A 23,290-nucleotide genomic window follows, 5' to 3' on the forward strand; every position below is an offset into this window, starting at 1 on the left:
ACCTTCTAGATACCAAGTGATTATAGCGCTAAGGAGAGGGAACCCACCACTGTGAGCGGCAGCTCTCATTGTCAGCAAGTTTCTCCTCACATCAAGGTTCAACTGAGTTTTATTCTCATGGCTAAACTTGCCCTTTGCCTTCAGCAGACCCTCATTTGACGAGGTCCTTTATCATCTAGGTTGTCCTCCTCTGGATGCTGTCCAGTTTATCAATGTCCTTAAATTGTGATGCCCAGAAGTAAACAGTATTCCAGGTGATGTCTGAAAGCAAGCTGCAATGGAGTTATTACCTCCCTATTTCTGTAAGCTGGGCCTTCCTTATTACAACCCAAGAGCCCTCTAACTTTTTTGACTGCCAAGTCACTCACTGCTTGACTCACCCTGAGCTTGCAGTCCACTCAAACATCCAGATCTTTTTTAGAACTGTTATCTAAGTAGGCCTCCAGATTTGAATTGTTTGTACCCAAATGCAAGACGTTACATTTATCCCTCTTGAGTTTCAGTGGTACTACCAGCTCCTTCCAGAGTTGTTGGGAAGAAAGCACTTTGTATGTCTACACAACCTGTGGCCTATGGGCTGTAAGTGGGCCACAGGTTCACAGGCCTGGGTTATAGAAATGTGATTGCTGTTATTGCTGTGGAGTACAGAGCTATGTGAATGCCATGATGGATGATGGTGTACTGGTTGCTTTTAGGAAAACCAGTGCAGAGGTGTTTGTAACAGGCCTGCAGCCAAGAAGCTCCTGTGGGTTTTGTCCAGACTCCAAGGGATCAGTGACTTCATGGAGCTGGTTGTACCCTCTTGGTACAATTCCCAACCTTCTACGCTACCTTCTTTGCTATTCTTATTCATGTGGAATGGTGCCAGGTCATCAGAGTGTCCATGTGCTTTTAATAATATTCTCAAATATTCCCAGTTCCTTTACAAATAGATTTGATTTTCTTTTGAGACAAGATTCCTGAGAGCTCACCTTCCTCTTCACCTATTTTTTACCCATTCTTGAGATACCTGTGGATTTTAAAAATTTGGTAGAGGTCTAAATATTTTACACCAACATAATTTGACTTATTTGGAATTTTTGCTTACACCATTCCTTCAGTGCAGTGTATACTGTTGTATTTAAACCACAGAAATGATGTGCTCTGAGATACTGGATCTCTTTCCAGTAGCTACTCTGAGCACAAGTGTTGTGGTCCGATTGCCTTTAAGTGTTTGATATTTATGATAAATCAAGATCCAAAAACTGTTCTTTGAGTTAGATAACAAGCAGCCTTCCCCCCCTCACCCCGCAAAGCATTAGTTAGAAATTAAAAATCATGGAAATTAGAAATGTTTGGCTAATTTCTTAACCATAGAATTATGACTTTTTAATGATATTAGATATTAGGATTATTCTTGGCCATTTCCTTTGCTATGCTTTTCCATGTCTGATTTGCAGTTTCAAAGGTTGATGATCAAAGAAGTGATTGGTAAATGTTTAATATTTATTGTGTGTGCATTAAAGAGTGTTGAAGATTTGCTCAGAAGACCATAAAGATTAATGGTAGCCACAGTCAGTGCGTTTATATACATGCCCAGGGTCATATAGCTAGAAAGTGTCTGAGGCTGGATTTAAACTCAGGTCTTCCTGACTCCAGTGCTCTGTGCACTGTAACACCACCTCACTGCCCCCTACCCTCATCTTTCTCCCAAGGTTCAGTCCCGCTTCACTGTCTCCTGGTTATCTCCACCGAGGTGTCACATTGGTGCCTCAAATTCAACATATCCAATCCTTCTAACTTCCCTATTTAAAATCATAGGGTGTTTCTGTCATGTTCTTATTTGCCTTTTATATGTTTTACTATTAATCTTTTTGGTTAGATATCAATTTCAGTGAAAGCATGTCTCATTCCTGAAATTATGGGAAGATTAGTGTTTGAAGCTGTATAATCTTGAGAAAATTTCCAAAGTTTTTGTTCTTTTTAGTGGCAGGCAGTATATGCAAGAGAAGGAGGCTCGTTGTGGAGTCAGGTGCCCCAAGTTCAAATCCTGACTCTGACCCTAGTTGTATAGTCATAGGCAAGTAGAACAGAAGTGACAGTACTTGCATTCACCCCCTCCCAGGGTAGTTGTTCGGATGGTGTTGTTTGTAATGGTCAGTGGAGACCTTGTTCTCGCAGGTCACCCATTAGTGGTTTAGGGCTGTGGAAGTTGTCTTAGGTGTGACCCCATGCCTCTTAGCCTCTCAGATCTTTTGGTATGCAGTGATCTTCTGTCCTGTACCTTCCCTGCTTTGAATTAACATGGTGCTTACTAAGGCAGTAGGGATCTGTAATTATTCTAGAATTGTTGGATGTAGAATAAGAGGAAAATGATTTTTCTGTTTGGTTCCAGATGATAACATAGTATGTTTGTAGCTTAGTTAGTACTTAGTGAAATGAGAATATTAAATACATCTACGTAATTAAAAATTAAATTCAGCCTCTTCTCCTTCCCCCAAGATTCATTTTCAGGAAGCCTCAAAACTTCAGGAATTTGATTCTGGATAATGATGGCAAGCTGACAAAGTGCAGTCTGTTGAGGTGTGGGTCGTAGGAGTGTTTGCTGTCCTCATTTTTCCAAGGAGAAAATGGAAGGTCGAGAAGGTGAAGTGTGATTTGACTTGCTTATGGACTTGCAGGGGCCAGAGCAGGGATCTTGGAAGATATTTCACTATGGGTAGCCCAATATGTTTTTATCAAATATACTCCCAAGTTTAAATGGCCAGATTTATGTTTTACCACAGAATGTTTTCATTTTTCTCCAGTCTTATAATAAGGGCCAGAGATTATAGTGAAATGTTTGCCTTTTAAAGGAAGTGTACAAAGTGTCTTGTCCACATACCAGCTGTATTAATGTTAAGGTACATAAACCTTAAGGGCTGGACAAAACTGAGACCCTTAATCTTAATGAAACATTTACTAAATTAACTAGCTCACATCATGGCCTTCCATCCTTACTTTGTGTTTATGTTCTGAATCATCATTAGAGTCTTAGATTCCCAAATCCTTTAGCTATTTATTAGCAAAGACTTCTGCTCTTTTTCTTTATCCAGGTAAGGAAATGAAACATCTCTAATGTCTCGTTAACTTGAAAAATACTTGAAAGTATTTCTAGCAAGTTTTATCTGGGAACAGGTCGTCTTAATTTCCTTAAGTATTTCTTACAATACTATATTAAGCAGTTTTGTTGTAACCTCGGAGTTCAAGGTCTTAACATGGGCAGAACTTTGTATTAACAAACAGTATAAATTTTTCATTGCTCAAGGATGTTTACTTAATAACTGAACTGTATCTAGAAAAGGAAGTCTTAGAACAATACTATCTTCTTTTTGGTTTAATAATAATAAAACACATGTACACAAAACAGAGCCCAGGATCCAAAAAAAAAAAATGCTTGTAAAGGAGGAGGCATGTTAAAATAATCAAACCTTTTTTCTGTCTTGAAAAACATAAGCCACTTATTTTTTTTTTCAGGTGCAGACTGATAGGAAAGAATCAATATAAAGTCATGGAGGCATTCTAGGGAAATATTCAAAATGTTGGTGTGAAAAAAACTTTGTGTTAAAATTCCTTTTTAACATAATTTTTTAAAATGAGTATATCTATCCTACAAGGTGTATGTAAAGCAACCATCAAAATCCACTTATCCTCTAAGTGTCTAGAACAGTTCTTATGTGTCTCCCAAAGCCTACTCTTTTCCAGGCCAAATATCTCCAGTTCCTTCAACCTCTCATGGTATGATCTAATCCTTACCCATGCCTGGTTGTCTTCTGCTACTGTAATTGAGCGAATGCCACTGATGAATTAAAATTGGCTACCTCGGTGTAAACTTACTCCAAATTTATATATGCTGAGGTAACTTTATGATTAAGGTGACTCTGCTAGATAGTTTCAGATGTTGAGTGTTTGTGAAGTGCCTGAGGAAAACCCACAGACAAATAAACCGTGCTTCCCTTCCCTTAAGAAGGTTATAGTTTAGTTAGGAGAGATGGGATAAATGTACACATAGATAAAGATAATACAGTTTGGCAAAGAGGTGCATATTAAAATAGCATAGCTGTCTCAAAGAGGCTTTGTGGAAGATAAGGGGAAAAGCCAACAGACAGATCTCTTTTCTCTTTAAGGAGGGGGAAGTAACAGTCTCTAGTATGATATATTTATGCATAACTTAGTAGATATTTTATGATACTGCCTATTAATTTTCAGAGTTGTGAGTCTTGGAATTAGAGTTCATTGTGAATTTTTAATCTCAGATAATGCCATTAGAGGTATCTGTAAGACAACAATTACTTGCTTGGTTAATGAGTTTATATAACTTAACATTTAAAAATTTTTTTTAAACAGAGGTAAAATTAAGTTCATAGAAAATCCATTAATCTTTGACAAATGAAAGGTCAGGATTTTTCAAAAGGGAGATTTTACTCCTAAATCTCAGTTAACTCGAGGGTCGTATTTGCAAGGCAATAGTGATAGACTGGATTATAGGCTGTGAGAGCTGGAAGGGTCATTTGATCTCACCAGGTCCACACCCTTCATTTCACTGAGGAGGAAGCAGGCTAGACAAGTGAGGTGAGTTGCCCAGAGTTGTTCAGGTCTGCCCTGTAGAGCCTGGACTTGAACCCCCAGGTTTGGATTCCAAATAGAGTGTTCTTTCCTCTCTGCTACTGCTACTCCTGACCCACCCTGGCTCCATGCCCCAAGTCTGCTCTGCTCCCCTAGATAGAGCGGTTTCTGATGGATGTCACTGGAGAGAATTTCATTACCTGGAGTTCTACCCAGGTGAAATTTCTGATTTGAGCTACTCCTTCCCCCAGACTAGCCATGTTGTGTCACTTTGAAACTTTTGAGTTCCTTCTGAAGCCTTAATGTGAGATTTTACTAGACCTCTGCCCCCAATCCACAGATCTGAGCAGGCTTCCCTTTTCTGATGTTATTGGAGGTAAGAGACAGAGTTGTCTCAGCTGTCCCTGGCCCCCCATCCACTCAAGCTAGAAGAAACCTGAGAGCAACCGTGGGGCAGAAGAAGGAGGAATAGATTTAAGGGGAAAAGTAAGCATCAGACTGATTCCTCTTGAATCAGGTTACAGTTTAGTTGGGAGAGATGTTAGTTAGGGCTGTAGTCAGGCAGTCAGGTGTTTTGTTTTTAGCTTTACTTTAAGAGACCAGTTACCCAAATAGACATCCAAGAGATCCAAGTTTTCCTTTTAAAATTTTGAAGCAAAAAAGTTTGCTAAGAAACAGAATTGAGTTCTAAAGCATTTAACTATTTTCTGAACCCAGTTTTGTGCTCATTTTCTTTCACACCATGTGTAGTTGTGTGGTGTTGAAACCTCTTTCTCTGATTAATTTCAGTACTCATCTGAGGAGCTGAACAAAAGTGGCAGCTTGTTCCCTTTCGAAATCAATGGTAAGTTCTTCTAAAAGCCCTGGCTGCGAGACACTGAGGTAATTGGGGCGCTCAGCAGCCTTTCTGTTGCAAATCAGGTGAAATGGGGGCTGGGACCTGCTGCTGTTGAGCCTGCTGGTTTGAGCTGGCCTTGGGACAATACCACGAATCACTGGTTATTAGTTTTCTGCTTGTGATCTGCTTTGCATAGTAAAAGCTCTCGTAAGATGTTTTTGTTCAATATCATTTGGTATGTCTAAATGCTCTCCTCACATCTCCATCCCCTTTTGAGGCTTTCTCTTGAGGTAGCTGTTAGGAAAATGACAAGCATGACTCGCATCTTTGGGGTGCCATGATCATGTTCTAGTCCCATGTAACAGAGGGTACCTTTTAGCAGACATTTATAAAAAATCTGATTTAAAAGGAGGTAAGAATGATGGAAATACTTGGCAAAGAAATATATTTTTATTTATTTTTAAATGAAAGGAAGGGAAACCCTACTGTTTAACATGTTATGCACACTAGCTGGATGTAGTTGGAATACTCGATGAGTTTTGTATCTTGATGTCAGACACATGGTGTCATGTACTATTACAGGAGAAAGGAGCCCGTCGCCTCATCTTGTACACAGAAAACCAAGCAAATGTTTTGTTTACATTTTAATACTTAGGTAACCTGAGAACTTCTCAGGATTTAGGGGATAATTTAGAGGATGAGAGACATTACACTTGACTCCAATTGGTTTAAGTTGTCAGTTTTGCAGCCAAGTTTGAAAAGCTGTTTAATATGAGAGGGGTTTTCCTTTTAATTTTTATCTTAGGTTTGTCAGTTATTTTTTACCCATCATTATACAGTATTTGAGAACAGTTGTAGATTATACTGAATGTAGTTGGAAACAGCAATTTGATATAGGAGTCTGAGGTTTGGCCAATCACTTTAATGCCTCCCTGCCCCAGCCCCTGCTTCCGAGCTGGATGATAACTTCTGAAGTTGTTAAAGCTTTGTCTGGTAGTTAGAAATACTAGAATGAATAATTAAGCTTTGTTTAAACAACTAAAAATGAAGGAATTCTTTTTACTTTTAAGTACATTATATGCTATAATAATATCAGGAGGTAGATGCAATATTGTATTAAACTTTTAGCTTTCTTTAAGAATGGGAAAGAATGGGGCAGCCAGGTAGCACAGCGAGTAAGAGCACCGGCTCCAGTGTCGAGATGACCTGGGGATCTAATCCTGGGCTCAGACACTTAGCACCACACCCAGAAATAACTGGCCGTGTAACCTTGAGCAAGTTACTTAACTCCAGTTGCTTAGGGGCGGCCAGGTGGCTCAGCGAGAAAGAGCACTGGCTCCAGTGTCGGGATGAACTGGGCATCAAATCCGGGCTCAGATACTTAGTACCACACCCAGAAATAACTGGCCGTGTAACCTTGAGCAAGTTACTTAACCCCATTGCTTTAAAAAAAAAAGAATGGGAAGGAATATTGTTACCTACTATATAACATGTTAGTAAGTATACTTTTAGAAAGTTAACAAAAAGAATATTTGACTTGTGAGTAGAGTAATAAAAATGGGATAACAATAAAATCTTAGTGAAATTGAACAAAAAAGGAATATATTGTAGGTATCTTAATTTGTGATAGATAATTGTTAAAGAGGAAAAAATACAAGTTGATCTTCATATCCTGATAAATGACGATAAATCTAATAACAGACCTTAGTAGGATTTTCATGAAATTTTTATTATATATATATCCTGTGATTGTCAGTCACCTTGAGCATCTGAATGAAGTCCCACATAGTTCTGGGGAAAGAGCCCTGGAACTGGAGTTAGAATATATAGGTTTTAATCCTAACTGGAGAATTATTGCTTGTATGACTTTGGACAGGTCACTTAGCTTTCTAGGCCTCAGTCTCCTTCTTTGTAAAATAACTAAATGATGACTTCAAAGATTTTATATAGCTCTGAATCTCTGATCTGTGATTGTTTAAGATTTCTAAACTATCTCATGCAACTTTAAGAAAAAATTATTTTTATTTGAAGTAGACTAGTTAAAAAATAAAAAAGAATAGTCTTTCAGGGTAACTGAAAATAAGATTGGTTTCATTTCATGGAGCTACTAAAAAACAAATTAATTAATTCCTAGAAGTCTGAGCTAATAGACAGGAAATAACTTATTTTTGAATATATATGTGTTAGTATTTTTAGGAGTAAAAATGTTGTCTTGATAGCTAAAGCTAGTAAGAAGCCTGAGTCACCTTCTGAAAGATTGTGGTTAAATGTAGGTGGGCTAAATGGCTTTTCCAAAGTATTTTACAGATCTGTTGTTGTTTATGTCCTATGCAGAGGAATTTTCTTGTTAGCTAATATATATATAGTAAATTCAATTTGAAATGGGAATTACAATGAATAACTGAAAACTAATGGGGAGGAGAAGCTAGGTTGCTATAAGCTATTTAACTTTTAGTAGAAAGCCCTAAGGCCTGGCTTCGTTTTGGTCAGTTGTTGAATTCATTTTGCAGTGGCATCTTTGCCCTTATTTCCTGTTAATTGGCTTTTTCTCCTTGTCCCTCTTCCTTGCTGATCTCTGTCCTTCCCTGTTTCCTTCAGTAGAAGAAAATCCTTGGAAAGTGTTGAATGGAGGATGTCCAATCCGAACTGAAGTGACCAAGGTTTCAGCTTTCCCTTTCCCATCATGCCCATTTAGTTCAGCAAACATGTGTCTCCAGTGGCAGAAAGAGTCCCCCAGCCCATCGATGGTGTCAGGATGGATCAGTGAACTCAACCTGAATGAAAACTCTGGGCAGCCGTTGGCTCCGCCTCCCAAGCGACACTGCCGATCCCTGTCAGAGCCCGATGAGCTGGCTCGCTGCCGGTCACCATGGAAACCTGGCAGTTCCAAGGTCTGGACTCCGGTCTCCAAAAGACGATGCAACAGTGGTGGCAGCGCCACCTTGCAGCGCTGCAACAGTGGCGGCAGCGCCACCCTGCAGAGAAGCACCAGCATCAGCCTGCCCCAGAGCGTCCTGTCGCTCCAGAATGTGTTCCCCGTCACGAGCTTCCACACGTCTCCAGTGCCCAGACCCTCTTCGGCCAGCAGCGGCTTTGTGGACAGCAGTGAGGGCAGCACCAGTTCCAGCATCCGCTGGAATTCTGCAGGACCTACTGATTTTAACCCCAGGCGTCGCCTCTCTCTCTCCCAGGAGCACATTCCCGAGGCAGGGAACCTCTTGCCTTCAGCTAATAGCACTCCCACGTCCACACCAGAGCTTAGCCGGCGCCAAGGCTTGTTGAGATGCCGCTCACAGCCTTGTGTACTGAACGAAAAGAAAAGCCGGCTAAAGCGCAGACGAGAGGAAGACGTGCGGTGGAATCGCCCATCTTTAGACTTTTTTAAAATGACACGGGTGAGATTTTTACTTTGTTCAGTAGGGCTTGTAAACCCTTCTGGTATGGGATGTCATGTCACCTGAGCACACTAGGCTGTGCAGCTTAGATATTGGTGGGGTAAAACTTTGGAAGGTCTGTTTTATTCTCTGAGTTATCTGTTTGATATTTCTCTTTTTTATCTTTATTTAGTACTTCACTCATTTAGAGAACCCAGATGTTGAAATTTCATGGTGTTCACAAGTAGTGATTGTTTACTGATAGATTTAGGTAAGGCTTTTCAATCTGATTGAGGAGTTGTCCACCTCCCCTTCTCTCACATGTCCCTGCTGACATGTTTCTTGTTTTTTTTAAAGTCAGTGAAAGATAAGGTTGGAAGGTTCTCTTCTTTCACTAAGTTCAGTCCTTAGGATCATTCTACATTTTTTGGAGAATCTGGATCTTTGATTTCATTGAGGAAACTCCTGGAAACTTTTTGCCAAAGCAGCTCAGCAGTTCATCTGCAATTTATAATCTTAAGAGAGTCACCTGGGACCTGGAGATATGAAGGATTCCAATCCACATCTTCCTGACTCCAGATCTGGCCCTTTCCTATACCATACTATACCTCTTCCAGCATCTAATGAGCTAAAAACACAATGTTTGCCTCTGCCTTGTGCCTGAATCCAGACCACTAATTCTATTGACACACTCATTAAAATATGCTATTATGCTGTTAGAAAGTCTTATTAAGTGTGTTGCTTTTAAGTTGGTTATAAGAGGGAATTGTTGGAAAAGAAGAAATCCTAAATTAAACAAGGTTAAAATTATTTTAAGATATTTTTCATTGTCTTTGTAAATAGATAAGATTATGGTAGAAGTTTTTGAACCAAACCTCTCCAGTCACCTATTTACTGCTGAGGTAGGAGCTCACTTACCACTTGAGTTCTTTGTTGTTCTTGTTGCTATATTTGGATTCTGCTGAATGTGCCATTGATTGGCTATAGTTAAATCTGAAGGATTTGCATTCTACCTGTTGAAATCAAGGGTTTTTGTTTTTTGGGTTTTTTGGTTTTTTTTTGCTTTTTGGAGGGTGGAAGGTAGGGCAATTGGGGTTAGGTGACTTGCCCAAGGTCATACGGCTAGTTTTGTATTAAATAACTGAGGCTGGATTTGAACTCAGGTCCTCCTGACTCCAGGGCCAGTGCTCTATTCATTGTGCCACCTAGCTGCCCCAAGGTATTTATTTAGAACAGAGTATTCTGGTTTTATTTTTTCTAGAAAAATACCATTGTAGGTTTGAGTAGTACAAGCTCTTTCTTAAAAATTTTCTCTATTTCTCAAACACAAAAGTACCACTAGCCTCAAAGCTAGAAGGAGAAAAAATAGGAATCATTAAGTTGCTTATTAGCCCACAACAGTGGTAATAGGGAATATTAACTTATTGTAAAGAACAGAACTTTAGAAAACGACATGCTATTTATCCGTAGTCTACTATATGCAAGGTACCGTGCTAGGTGCTAAGATATAAAGACACATATGAAATAGTCCATGTGCTCAAGAAATGGACATTCTCCTGGGGGTGGAGAATGAAACATTTACACAGATACAGCAGAAATTTCACAAGGAAGACAGCCCTGATGATAGGGGATCAGAAAAAGCTTCATAGAATGGGTGGCACCTGATCCAGGCCATGCAGGGAAGTAGGGATTCTGAAAGGCCTAGGTGAGGGTGTGCATCCCCTGGGACACAGAATGGGGTACTGACAGGAGGGCAGATACATAAATGAGAATGGCTTAGGGTATAAGAACTAGAATGGAAAGTTTATTTAGATTTCTTTTACACTTTTGTGAGTTTTGCATAATAAATTTAAATTTTAATAAGATTATACATTCTGACTCTCCATCATGTGTGCAACAATTTCTGGCTGACACCTTATAGAGGGGTACCTTGGCCACCTTAGGCAGGCAGTCTTATCTCCATTAGACTTGTCTTGTGCTGTTGGGTCCAAACAGTAGTGTGTGCCTCAGGCACTGAACGGTAGCTGTTGAAAGTTTTTACCAAAAAAGTAAAAAAACCAACTAGAGAGGTGTAGAGCACAAGATAGTGTCCATGTTGAATTATAGGAAAACATATCAGTTTAAAAAAAAATTGTAAACCTTAATTTAAGTTTTCCTTATAAACTTGTAGCATTTATACTTCTGAAGTTATTATAGTTTAAAATTGCTCTAAGACTTTTGGGGCACCCTGTATAAGATCCTGTTTGACATTTTAAAGCCCTTTCCTACTTCTACCCTGTTAGCATGCTTGTTGGCTTTCACCCCTGAGGCACCATCTTCTGCCTATAGGCCATAGCATTGACTTCCTCATGCCTTCTCACCTCTACCCTTAGCTAGGAAACCCTACCTGGTTTCCTTCAACCCAGTGAAGGCGACACCTGCTCTCTTTGCTTTTAGTGCCCTCCTTCACAAAACCACCTTGCTTATTCATGTATATGCACACACATACACACATATGGATATACACATAGATATCAAATATGTAAACATATTTTATGTTAACATGCAAATCTTTACAAATCCCTTATATATATAGCTATATCTCACTGTATCTATACACACATTTATATACATCTCACCCATTAGAATTAAGTTTCTTGAGGGCAGGGACTGTTTTACTTTTATTGTAGAATCTTTAGCACTTAATACAGTGCCTGATGTTAGTAGTAGTCCTTTCAAATGAATGCTTTTTAATAGATAATTAGGCAGAAAATGTGATTCGTGGTACTAAAGCTAAACAAAAAAGGTAGGTTTCAGTCATATAAATATTAATCTTAAATATTTAACTTCCATAGCACATCTGTTGCATAAACTGATATATATCTGAATCGTTTGCAGAAAAGGTGCTATTACTTCCTTGGGAGGTAGGTATCTTCTGTAATACAAATAGCTCTCTATATTATGTATGCCACTGGATCAAATTGTCTCCTAATTTCTTACTCAGCCTTGTTTCCTGCAGGTAATTCGTATAGTCAAACAGATTGTAGTGGGGGATTTGGAATGCTTGTAGAAAGACAAGACAGCATGCTTGGGGTGGATACACTCTGCCTGACGGTACTCTTTGGATTCCTGACTTTTCAGGTGACCACATTCTTGTATCTGTCTCTGTCTTCATTCTTTATTTGTGCCTTTTCTACACAGTCGTTGTTGATTGTGAGCTCTGATGGGCAAGACCTAGTTTGTACATGTAGCATTATGGAAAGACAGTAAAATGTTCAGGTTTTTGGGTGTTGTTTTTATGGGGATATCTCTAGAGCACATATGAGATCTTTGGGGACCAAAAGGGAGTTCTGGCTGTGGAAATTTAAGTCTTTTTCTTTGGAAAATCATGATGATTTCTCTTGCTTTTAGCAAATTAAAAGTGTTAATGACATTGTTAGAAAAATTCTGTGGAGTTAAATTTAGGCTGGGATCAAGGATCTAACATTTCAATTCAGAAAGATACTGTTCTCCCAAAGATGAAAATGAGTAAAAGAGCCCAGTAGTCCACACATAACCTGAATTGCGATGGCTTCAATATCAATTATGCAAAAGGAGCAAATGATGAATTGTTATTGGAAACCCTGATGTCTAGACTGGATAACCAAGTGCAGGAGATTAAATAGGTATATTGAAATATTTAGCCAAAGTCTAATGGGCTGAATTACTGAGACATCATTGCTTTCTAGCCCAAGTAGTTTTGTAGTGCATATATTATGATAAATTGAATAAGAAGTGTGTAAGTGCACCTAATACAAAATAAATTATTTCCTGAAAGATTGTGATTTAAGTAGAGCAGAAATAATTTCTAAGATACTTTTTAGCTCTCAAATTCTATGATTCTGTGTAAAAATGGCAAAAAAAAAAAAAAAAGAGATACTTTATACTATCTACCTGCCTGGTTTTGGACTCACTCTCTTTTGTAAATAGAAATAGAGAATAGCCCTGGCATAAGGACGGGCCAAAGGGGCCTGGGTTGGGGAGGTTATGGCTGGGAGAGGGACATTCCTTAATGAAAGGGCTGTTGCCATGGTCCATAGAGAAAGGACATGGGATTTTTCAAGGGAAAAGAAAAATGGTCAAGTAACTACATTATTTCTTACTAGATCTGTTGCTTCTCATTACTGTCTACTCCATTGCTCTCTCTTGTCCATTCTTTTCTTTCCATGCAGGTAGGTAGTGAGGAGGATAACAAAGAATGCTGGTTTGACTGTTTTTAAGTACACAAGGTGATTAATAGATGTTAAGAGTAAAATTAGGTTTTCTTTCTCTGTCAATCACTGCATCATTAGCACATTGTCTAAGTAGACACTAGAATTCAGTCCTAACTTTTCCATTCTGTTTCTGACAGAATGTAGAATTAAGTCTCTGATTGAGGTTTGTTGAATTCTGTTGAGTCAAGACATTTTAGGAACTCTTGAGAATGGTCTGTGATCAATTGTGTGTCATCTTAAATGAGATTGTTAAGAGCAGTCATTTGTATATAGTAATTTCTGAAAGCAAATTGTTATTATTTTGGGGTCAATGTCTTATAGACAGGACTTAGACATTTGGTGCAATGTCTTGCTACATGGTTCATACAGATTTTTTATTGTGGTACCATGGTAAAAAAGAAGCTTGGTAAGTACAGTCAAATTCAGCTTTGTTAAACAATAAAGCTAAAAATAAAAATAAAGGTTGCATTCACAGCACCTCAATTTACAATGTCTTTTATACTTTTATCATATTAGAAGTCTGGAATACTAAAGAAGCTGAATTTCCTTATTGCTTAATTTCCTTCAGGTTTTTCCATTTGATACCATATTCTTATATAGAATAGTTACAGATTTATATAAAAATCATAGTTCTAAAAATAAGAACACATAATATGTATCTCATGTGCTCCCATTTATAGTATTCTCTAGTCTGGCTTCTCTGGACTGCCACCAAATATGTATCTCCTTAGCTGAGTTCCAGTGGATCAAAAACTATGCCAATTGCTAATTTTAGAAGAAAGTTTCCTATGATTGGTTGGTGTATTTGGTAGAGTATCTTGATACCATTCATCTCAAATAACTTTTGAAGATATGCTAATTTTCAAAATAATATTCTTGTATAAATGAATGAGACTATCTTTTCCTAGTAGTATAGGTTTTAATAATAATATCTAGCATTTATGTAGTACTTTAAGGTTTGCAAAATGCTTTACAAATGTTCTCTCATTTGGTCCTCATAACACCACTGAGAGGTAGGTGCCCTACCTCTTTTCCCTATTTTACAGGTGAGGAAACTGAGGCTGAGAAGTGAAGCAACCTGTCTAAGATTACATGTATATATATACACACACACACACACACACACACACACACATATATATATATATATATAATCTGAGGCAGGATTTGAACCCCATTCAATGTCAGCTGCTTCCCAAGTTAGTGGAAGTTTTTTGTTAAAAATGAAAGAATACTATCTTGAGGACCTAAGGCCAGTTCTGACTCTTCTACTTAGTTGCTTTTTGAACATGAGCAAGTAGAATCCCCTCTTTGGGGAATTAGTTTCCTCTTTTACATGATGTAAGGGATAGACTAGATGACTCCCAGTGTGCCTTCTTGCTCTAAGTTTGTGTCCTTATAATCCAGTGACATTTGATTTTGATATTTTAAAGAATTACCTCAGTGCTGGTCCTTAGGAGCAGGCATTTGTTTGAGCTACTTTGCAGAAAGTAGTCCTGTCAAACTTTGCTGTTCTTGGACAGCTTTTTGAAACCCAGAGATTTTTCTTTCCTGCATGTAATAAAAATGTGTCAGGTGCTGGACTAGGAAGTGCTGAGAAGAACACAAAAATCACATTGCCCCAGACTTGAGAGAACAGTCCCTAGGGAGTAAAGTCTGTAGTTTGAGTCCTTATTAAATACTGGGATCCTTATTCAAGATTTGCTCATAATTTAGTGGCAAAGTAGAGAAATAGACTGAATGTCTTTACAGAAGACCTTTATTTTAGTACAGGTGCATTCACAGACATGGTGCTCTTAGTGATGTCACTAGTATTTGGTTTTCTTATAGATGAGGGTGACATTGAGGCTCGTTCCTGATTAGGGCTGTGGGGTGATGGAAAGAACTTTGGCTCTGGACTTGTGACCTGAATGCACATTCTGTCCTTGCTGATCGGCCAGCAAATCACTTAATAATTACTGAGATGGATAAAGTATTTGAAGCTTTGCCCAATGCTTTATAGACATGAAGGCATTTGATCACCTCCTGTCTGGGCCTCAGTTTTCTCATCTTGGAAAGGGGGGCCTGGGGGATGAACTTAGATGCTCTCTAAGGGCCTCTTTCTATTTAAATCCTATGAGCTTTTTATAGAAACGACTCTTCCCTTTGGTAACCTCAGCTGGCCCCGTGGCTTTCATTCTCTTCTCTATGCATATGACTCCCCAGTCTATATAACATGACTCTGACTTCTTACCCGAGCCTTAGCCCTGGATTCCTAGCTGCCTGCTAGACCTGGGAGCTGGGTGGCATGGTGGGCCTGTAGTCAGAAGACCTGAGTTCAGATTTGGCCTTAGACACTTACTAGCTGTGGGACGATGGGCAAGTCACTTCACCTCTGTTTGCCTCAGTTTCCTCATCTATAAAATGGGAATTAAAAACACAACCTTCCAGGGTTGTTGTGAGGACCAAACGAGGTAATAACTTTAAAGTGCTCAGCACGATGCTTGGCACATAAGAGGTGCCATATAAATGCTTATTCCCTTCCCTTCCTTTTCCTTTCCCCCTCCATCCCAGCACCTCACATTTAGCTATCCCAGACTGAACTGGCTTGCCTTTTAGCTTCACTGTTTTTGTTACTGACATCTTCCCAGACTCATTCAGGTTCAAAATTTTTTGACTCTGCTTTCACCCAGTCACCCAGTCCACTCAGTTATCAAGCCCTCTCCGTTTTTACCTCCACACTGTCTTTGGTGCTGTTCCCTAGCTTTCCTCTCATCCCTGTCTGCAGCATAGTTCAAGCCCTCTCTTGGCCTCTTGTAGTAGTCTCTGACAGGTTGTCTCTCCTAGTTTATCTTCCTTTCACACAGCTGCCAGAGTAATCTTTAGACTCCCTTCCCAACCAAAAGTTTGCTAGCTCCCCATTGTCTAGAGCATAAAATACATGTTTCTTAACTTGGCATTTATTGCCTTCTATAGTCTGGCGCCAACCTATATTTTCAACCTTATTTTCTAGTACTTTCCTTCAGACACACTATATGAATGAGCGGATGATTGAAAAAGTACTTATCAAGTGCTGATTGTGTTCAGTCACTGAGCTAAGAAACCGTGGGGATATATTTCAGCCACACCAGAGTAGCTAGCTCTTCTCAGATCCTGTCCTGCAGTCTCCCCTCTCCATTCTAAGGTCCTCCCTCTCTGGGGCTCCCATTGTGCCTTGAATTCTTAAATCCTTCCATGTTTTCATCACTTTCCTACTAAAGTGGTCAGTCTTTTTCTCATATTTTCCTATGGTGCTTAGTCTAGATGTCACTTTTGTTATCATTGAATTCTAACTTGTACATGTTGTATCCCTCCCCCGTGACCAACTCCTTGTGGGGAAGGCACTACTACTTTTCATTGTTGTGTTCTTAGCACGGTTTCTCACTTACTTATAGGCCTTAATATTTGTTGAATCGAAATGACCATAGGCCATATTTAATCCGTTAGACTACTTAACATACTTGTGTAAAGAATAGAATGTTTTTCTCAAGGTAGAGAGGACCTGCCTTATATTTTTCTCAGGCCTTTTTCAAAGTGTGTTCACATTGCAGGTGGTTTGGTTTGATTTGGTTACTAAATTGGATACTCTACAGTTTTCCAGTTGGCAAAGTTTCAGATAGTTTACTTTTTACTGTTGCACCAAAGTTTTCCTATTAAAATTTGTCTTTTCATTAAGCAAAAAATAGCTATATCTAAGTATTCTTTGATCAAATAGTTGTACAAAACCAATTTTCCAAATGAATGGTAATTTTAAAATCTTTTATTTTTAAACAGTAATTTAGGTGATTTAAATGTAAGCTTGACCCCTCTCTGCATGAAACATAAAAGCTATTGGTAAAATTAAAATCTTAATTAAAGCCTAAAGAATTAAATTTAAGAAACATGGCTCTTCCTTTAAATTAAAGGATTGAAAGTCACTACATTGCCTTTCTTACCTTTTATGCACTTATTTCATGCTTTTGTTATTTTTTAAAATAACTTACTGGTTAATATGTGTTACTTGAATTGTAATCATATCTTGTATAAACTCATTTGACTTACATTGGTTTCATTAAAATATACAACAATACATCTAAGTTTTTATGACATAGCTTTCATTCCTTTATCCCTTATGTTTTACTTTCCCTAATGTCTTCATTTCTGCTGATAGCACCATCATCTCCTCTATCACCCAGGCTCAAAACAAAAGTCTTACCTCTTAGTTGACTCTTATTTGGCCCTAATCCCTCACATTCAATCTGTTTCCAAGTCCTTTTAATCCTACCACTAAAATATCTTGCATTACTGCTGCCTCTACTCTGCTGTTCCCTTCTCTCCTTTCATTGGGACTGTTATTTTTTCTTTCCTCTCTCAAATCTACCCTCCATGTTACTGCCTGAGTAATCTTTCTAATGTACAGTGTTAACCACAATATTGCTTGGCTCAGAAATTGTCATTGGCTTCCCACTGCCTATGACATCAAATATGAATGACATATCCTGGCATTCAAGGCTATCTGCTCTTTGGTTCTAGCCTGCCTTTCTGGCCTTTTCTCTCAGTCCTCCCTTTCAAGTATCTTCATTGTAGTCAAGTAGGACTACTTATCTCCCCTCTTCCCCCCCCCCCCAGTCCTGTCATGCCTCCTCCTATCTTTATACCTCTTGCTTAAGTAGTCTCAGATTTCTGAAATAAACACTTTACTTCTCTCCTCCTGCTCTAACTCTACCTCTTGAAATCCCCTCCTTCCCTTTAAGGCCCAGCTTAGGTAGCTCTCCCTCCTCCTGAAAGTAATCCTTCCCTCTATGGATTTCTTACAGTACTTCATCCAAACCTCTTCTTTGCATTTCTTGTATTCTTGTCTTGTATTTTAGATAGGCGTGTACATGTCTTATACTCCTTATTTACTTGTAAGCTATTTGGAAGCTCAGTTAAAATGAAAAGCTTAAGTAATGTACAGGTCCTTGTGCTTGGTATTGTAGCACAATGATGAAGTGAGTCCCTGCTGTCATTCAGCTCTTTTCTGCCTCTTCTCCCTTTTCTAACCTCTTCTTTTAGAAATAACAAAATTGAGGTCCAGGGATTGTGAACAAGTGAGATCATGTATGTAAAGCACTTTGCAAACCGTATGTGTGTCTGTGTGGTACATGTGTGTATTTGAATGCCAGATGTTCCTTTTGGGAATCGAAGGTTGGGGAGGGGAGGAGTTTATTAACTCTTTACCTCTGATTCCAGAATTTTGGTATCAGATATCAGATTTTCCATTTCTCTAAGGCATAATGGTGAAGGAAGAGTTCTGTCTTTCTGGTTGAAGGTGTTTTCCCCCTTTCCAGCCTCACACTGAACTCTGGTTGTATTCTGGGTTCCCATTGCAGAATAATGAACTACAGATCTGGAGCTAATTTTTGAAATTAAATGGTGGGTAGGATAACTCATTTGTAACGTGGTATTCAGAGGCTTGTAAAAGTAGTACTAGTTGGGGGTGGCCAGGTAGCACAGTGAGTAAGAGCACCGGCTCCAGTGTCGGGATGACCTGGGGATCAAATCTGGGCTCAGATACTCAGCACCACACCCAGAAATAACTGGCCATGTAACCTTGAGCAAGTTACTCAACCCCAATTGCTTTAAAAAAAAAAAGTAGTACTAGTTGATGACTTGGAATTTTTGATGGTAAGAGATCCATATACTAGGATGGTTTTGGAAGGCTTTTGGAAACACATTCCTTTCTCTGTAGGATTAATACAGTACTTTTAAGCCTTGTCCAGGTCAGATCAGTGTAGGTCAGTGCTAATTTACAGAGGCCATTGACATTGAAATGTACATGGTTCTTCATGTTAGTCTATGCTATGAACTGTTGTCTAAATTATTATTATTGTCTAAAGTGAACAGAACCAGGAGAACATCATACATAGTAACACCAACATTGTGTGATGACCAGCTTTGTTATTAGACAGCTCTTCTCAGCAATGCAAGGATCTAAGACAACTCCAAAAGACTCATGATGGAAAATGCCATCCACATCCAGAGAAAGGACTATGGAGTCTGAATGCAGATGGAGTGTATTATTTGCTATCCTTTATTTTTTTTTTTAAAGCGGTTGGGGTTAAGTAACTTGCTCAAGGTTACACGGCCAGGTGTTTCTGGGTGGGTGCTAAGTGTTGGAGCCTGGATTTGATCCCAGGTCATCCCAACACTGGGGCCGATGCTCTTACTCGCTGTGCTACCTGGCCACCCCTGCTATCCTTTATTTTTGTTGTTTTGTTTTGTTTCTTCTTTCTCGTGGTTCCTCCCATTAGTTCTCATTCTTCTTTACATCATGAAAATAAATAAGTTTAATATGAATGTATAAATAGAGCCTATATCAGATTGCATGCCATCTTGGGAAGGGAGGAGAGGGAGGAGGAGAAAATTTAAAATTCACAATCTTATGGAAGTGAATGTTGAAAACTAACAATAAATAAATTAATTATAAAAAAAATAAAATTGATTGGGATAAATCACCTGTGACAGACTTATTGTACCAGTTTATTCATTCAGTATTTATTGGGTATCTTCTATATATAAAATTCTGCTAGGGTTGAATGCGTGGAAGAATAAGGCACAGACTTGGCCTTCCTGGAGCTGTTACTCTAGAAGGGAAATGTTATTTCAGTACAAGTTTCAATCAGTGTAAAATGGAAATCACAAAGAGGTGAAAAGGGCCCTGGTAATTAGAGAAGAGTCTACTTGTGGAGAAGGGGCGCCTCCCAGAAGGAGGAGGCAGCTGTTTTAATTGGTCAGTGTGAACTTCTTAAAGGCAAGGATTGTTGTGCTTTTGTTGTTATAGCCCCAATGCTTTGCACACTGGAAGGACCAGTGAATATTATTTTCAATTGAATTAAATTAGCGTAACTGTTGGGATTGGTTGCTGTTTGTTGGCATCGAATTCATATGAAGGTCTTTTCAGTGCCAGAAGTGCTTTTTTTTTTTTTGGTGACAATTTAAATTGGAGTCTGCATCTTTACCAATACGGCCCCCTCAGCGATGTTTTCTGTTGATAAATTGAGTTTGTTTTTCATCTTTTCCAATTCTGTGGTTCCTAGTGGGCGTGTCACTAGAGACTTCTCTTTTTCGGTAAGTTGGAAGCTTGAAGAAAGGTGCTATTTGTCATCACCCAGGGGTGCCTCATAGTTTTCATTTCAGCTGTCAGTCACAGATAGTAGTGTATGGTTATTAAGCTGAAATTGGAGTGGAAATAATAAACATAAAAGTTAATCATCTATCCTAATTTTTTTGTTTTTTGGAGGGGAGAAGGCAGGGCAATTGGGGTTAAGTGACTCATCCAAGGTCACACAGCTAGTTAGGTGTGTCATGTGTCTGAGACCTGATTTGAACTCAGGTCCTCCTGACTCCAGGGTCAGTGCTCCCTTCACTGCACCACCTAGCTGCCCCTGTGCGTTATCCTAATTTTTAAAAGTTCCTATTGTAAACTACATTATCCACTCTATTTAAAGATTTGTTCAGATCCTAAAATCTTTGTATAGTTCTTAAATTTAGTTTGTGGGCATCATAAAAGTAGACTGAAATAATTTTCAATGAGCAGTAAATTTTATGTGGTTTGAACTTTAATTGTCAAAAGTGGTTGTCGCCGTTCAATTACAATCGTACCTATGACCTGGATTTTCAGAATGAGAATTTAAAAAGCTCTGAGAGTTGGTAATAGTTAATACTATTCCTTTTGGTCTTGTGAAAATAATGAAATACTCAAATTCTAGCTTTGACACACCACTACATGACCATGGGCAGTTCATTTGACCCTGCTGAACTTTAGTTTCCTCACCATAAGATGAGGATTTTCACATGTAATCCAAGGAAGTAAAGTCACACAGTCAGTTAGTGTCAAAGTCAGTATTAGAAGTTAGGACCCCTTATAGTCTCAACCGGACAACTGAATTCATAAATTACTTGATAACACCATTCCAAGTTTAAAGGACATTGATAATTTTGCTTTGGGTAGGGGTGAGGTGCCCTAGAATTCTTGTGTCAGAAATGAGTATGTTCGTTTTTAAATGTTATGCAAAGGTGGTGTATCCAGTAGCATGATGGCATCAAAGCATGTCATTTCCCTTGAAGAATTTGCCCGAGTTATTTCCTTGATCTCCCTCTTTTTTCCTCCTGAATTTTGTTGGGTAGTGTTTGATGAAGTGGATGTTTTACTCTGTTTACAAGTAGATAGGGTCCTGAAAAGGTGTCTATAAATTGTCATTTTAAAATGTACTGTGGTGAATCTTTAGCTTACGTAGTATGTATGCCCAGTTTGAGAGCTTGAGTTCAGATGTAAATAGCTCTGCTTTTTTTTTTTTATAAACATACCTGTGCCCAACTTTAAATAGATTTTGTTACTTAGTAGGAGGTTCTAGTTTGTGTTGGAGGACAGTCATTTTGGCAAGGGAAACAGTTATCTAATGGAATGATTTCTTGTGCCTTTTTCAAATCTGTGGCAGAAAAACCTTTGAATTTTTCAGTGTACGTTCTCATTTATCCCTTTCTCTGCTGGAGTCTCACAGAGTGTTAAAGTAGCTGGCTGGCTGAGGGGCTCCCAAGCAGCCCTTTGTGTTCCATAAGAAGCTGTTTAGAGAAAGCAAGTTAGAAGAGAAGAAAGAGTCCTGAACCACTAGAAAAGCAGCCCAGTGCAGGCAGAGAGCATGTGCTCAGACATTTGTGGATGGATGGATTGTTGAGAGAGAAGAGTTAGAGAACTGGCTTGTGAGAGAGAATGGGGGCCTTGAAGAACAAATGATAATCCATTTGGGTAGCATGGGAGATGTAATTTTCTAAAACAAGTAACCAGGAATTATGCATCTAAATGATGATTGTCCCCTTCCAAGAATCCTCCTTAGAGGGAGTTCTGCTTATTTAAGTGATGCCACCATTGCTCAAAGCACTTGGGTGTTCTCCTTGGAAATTGCCTTTAGAAAAAACATCAACTTTTGAATATCCTTCACCTTTTTGGATAAATTTAATTTTTTTAATCACTAAAATGTTCCTTTTCAAAGTAAAGGAGGAAACAGCTGTGATATAGAGGAAAGAGCACTGGATCTGGAGGCAAAAGACTAGCATCTGACTCCTAGCTTGACTAGACAGACACCTCAGCTCGAGGCCTGTTCCTCATCTGTTAAACGGAGGAGGTTGGACAAAGGACTTGCAAGGCCTCTTCCAGTTCAGGAGCCTTTTACTGTATGGTAGATGTCATTGGATGCCAAAGAATCAAGCCTAGCAAGAAAGGCAGCTGTCTGAAATGACAAGCCAATAGTTTTGTTCCCCACCTTCCTGCCTCATTGCAGTGGAGTTTTACTCTGTTAAGGGAAGTAAAGAAGGGAATAACTTAGTACTGAAAAATTGACTTAGAACCTCATGCCATTCCTTGATGCAGCAAACATTTGTATAGATCTCCATCCAATAGTGATGTATGGTTGTTTGTGAGAATGGAATAAGGAAGATGCCATAGGCATGTAGATTTAAAGTTGAAAGAAACCTTTTAAAGGTCATTTAGTCCAACCCTTTCATTCTATAGAAGAGGAAACAAGGACCTTAAACAGCTTGCTCAAGGTCACAGGTAGGTAGTAAGTGCCAGAGCCAGAAACTGAGCCTGCTAGGTCTTTGACTTCTAAGTCAGGTACATTTTCTTTTCTTTTTTTTTTTTTTATAAAGCAATTGGGGTTAAGTAACTTGCTCAAGGTTACACAGCCAGGTGTTTCTGGGTGGGTGCTAAGTGTCTGAGCCCAGATTCGATCCCCAGGTCATCCCGACACTGGGGCCAGTACTCTTACTCGTTGTGCTACCTGGCCGCCCCGATAAATCATAGACCTGGAATTCCTTTTTTTTTTTTTTTTGCTTTGTGGAGGGGGGAAGGGCAGGGCAATTGGGGTTAAGTGACTTGCCCAAGGTCACAAGGCTAGTTTTTGTGTTAAGTGTCTGAGGCCGGATTTGAACTCAGGTACTCCTACAGGGCTGGTGCTCTATTCACTGCACCACCTAGCTGCCCCCAGGTATATTTTCTACTGTGCCAAGTTGTCCTATGGATACCAGGGTGACCTGAACGTGCATGTTCAGTTTCCATGTTACATTTTGGGAAATGAATCTAACATTTTGGTTTAGCAGCCTCCCTTGTGACTTTTTAAAAGTATCTTTCCATCTTTTAAAATGAAAAAGCAAACTCTATTCCCTTCTGACACACCCCACCCCCAGTACAAAACAGTTAATATCTAAGAAAATCCTCAAATCAAAAC

At 39.0% G+C, this 23,290-nt stretch overlaps 1 protein-coding gene across 2 annotated transcripts in view; it reads left to right on the forward strand.

The window, feature by feature from the left end:
- Positions 1-23,290, forward strand: part of FAM53A (family with sequence similarity 53 member A) — a 114,046-nt gene that overhangs the window by 36,478 nt on the left and 54,278 nt on the right. Inside the window, exons 3-4 of one of the 2 annotated variants that reach the window (XM_069071377.1) lie at positions 5,374-5,428; positions 8,024-8,817. In XM_069071377.1, the coding sequence (XP_068927478.1) occupies positions 5,374-5,428; positions 8,024-8,817 (849 nt within the window). Of the gene's footprint in view, positions 1-5,373; positions 5,429-8,020; positions 8,818-23,290 lie in introns of both variants that reach the window. The other variant, XM_069071368.1, reaches the window with a different exon arrangement.

Source organism: Petaurus breviceps, unplaced genomic scaffold, assembly GCF_028583685.1.
Source record: "Petaurus breviceps papuanus isolate PSGF00001 unplaced genomic scaffold, PetGlider_PUasm1.0 140, whole genome shotgun sequence".
Classification (NCBI taxonomy): domain Eukaryota; kingdom Metazoa; phylum Chordata; class Mammalia; order Diprotodontia; family Petauridae; genus Petaurus; species Petaurus breviceps.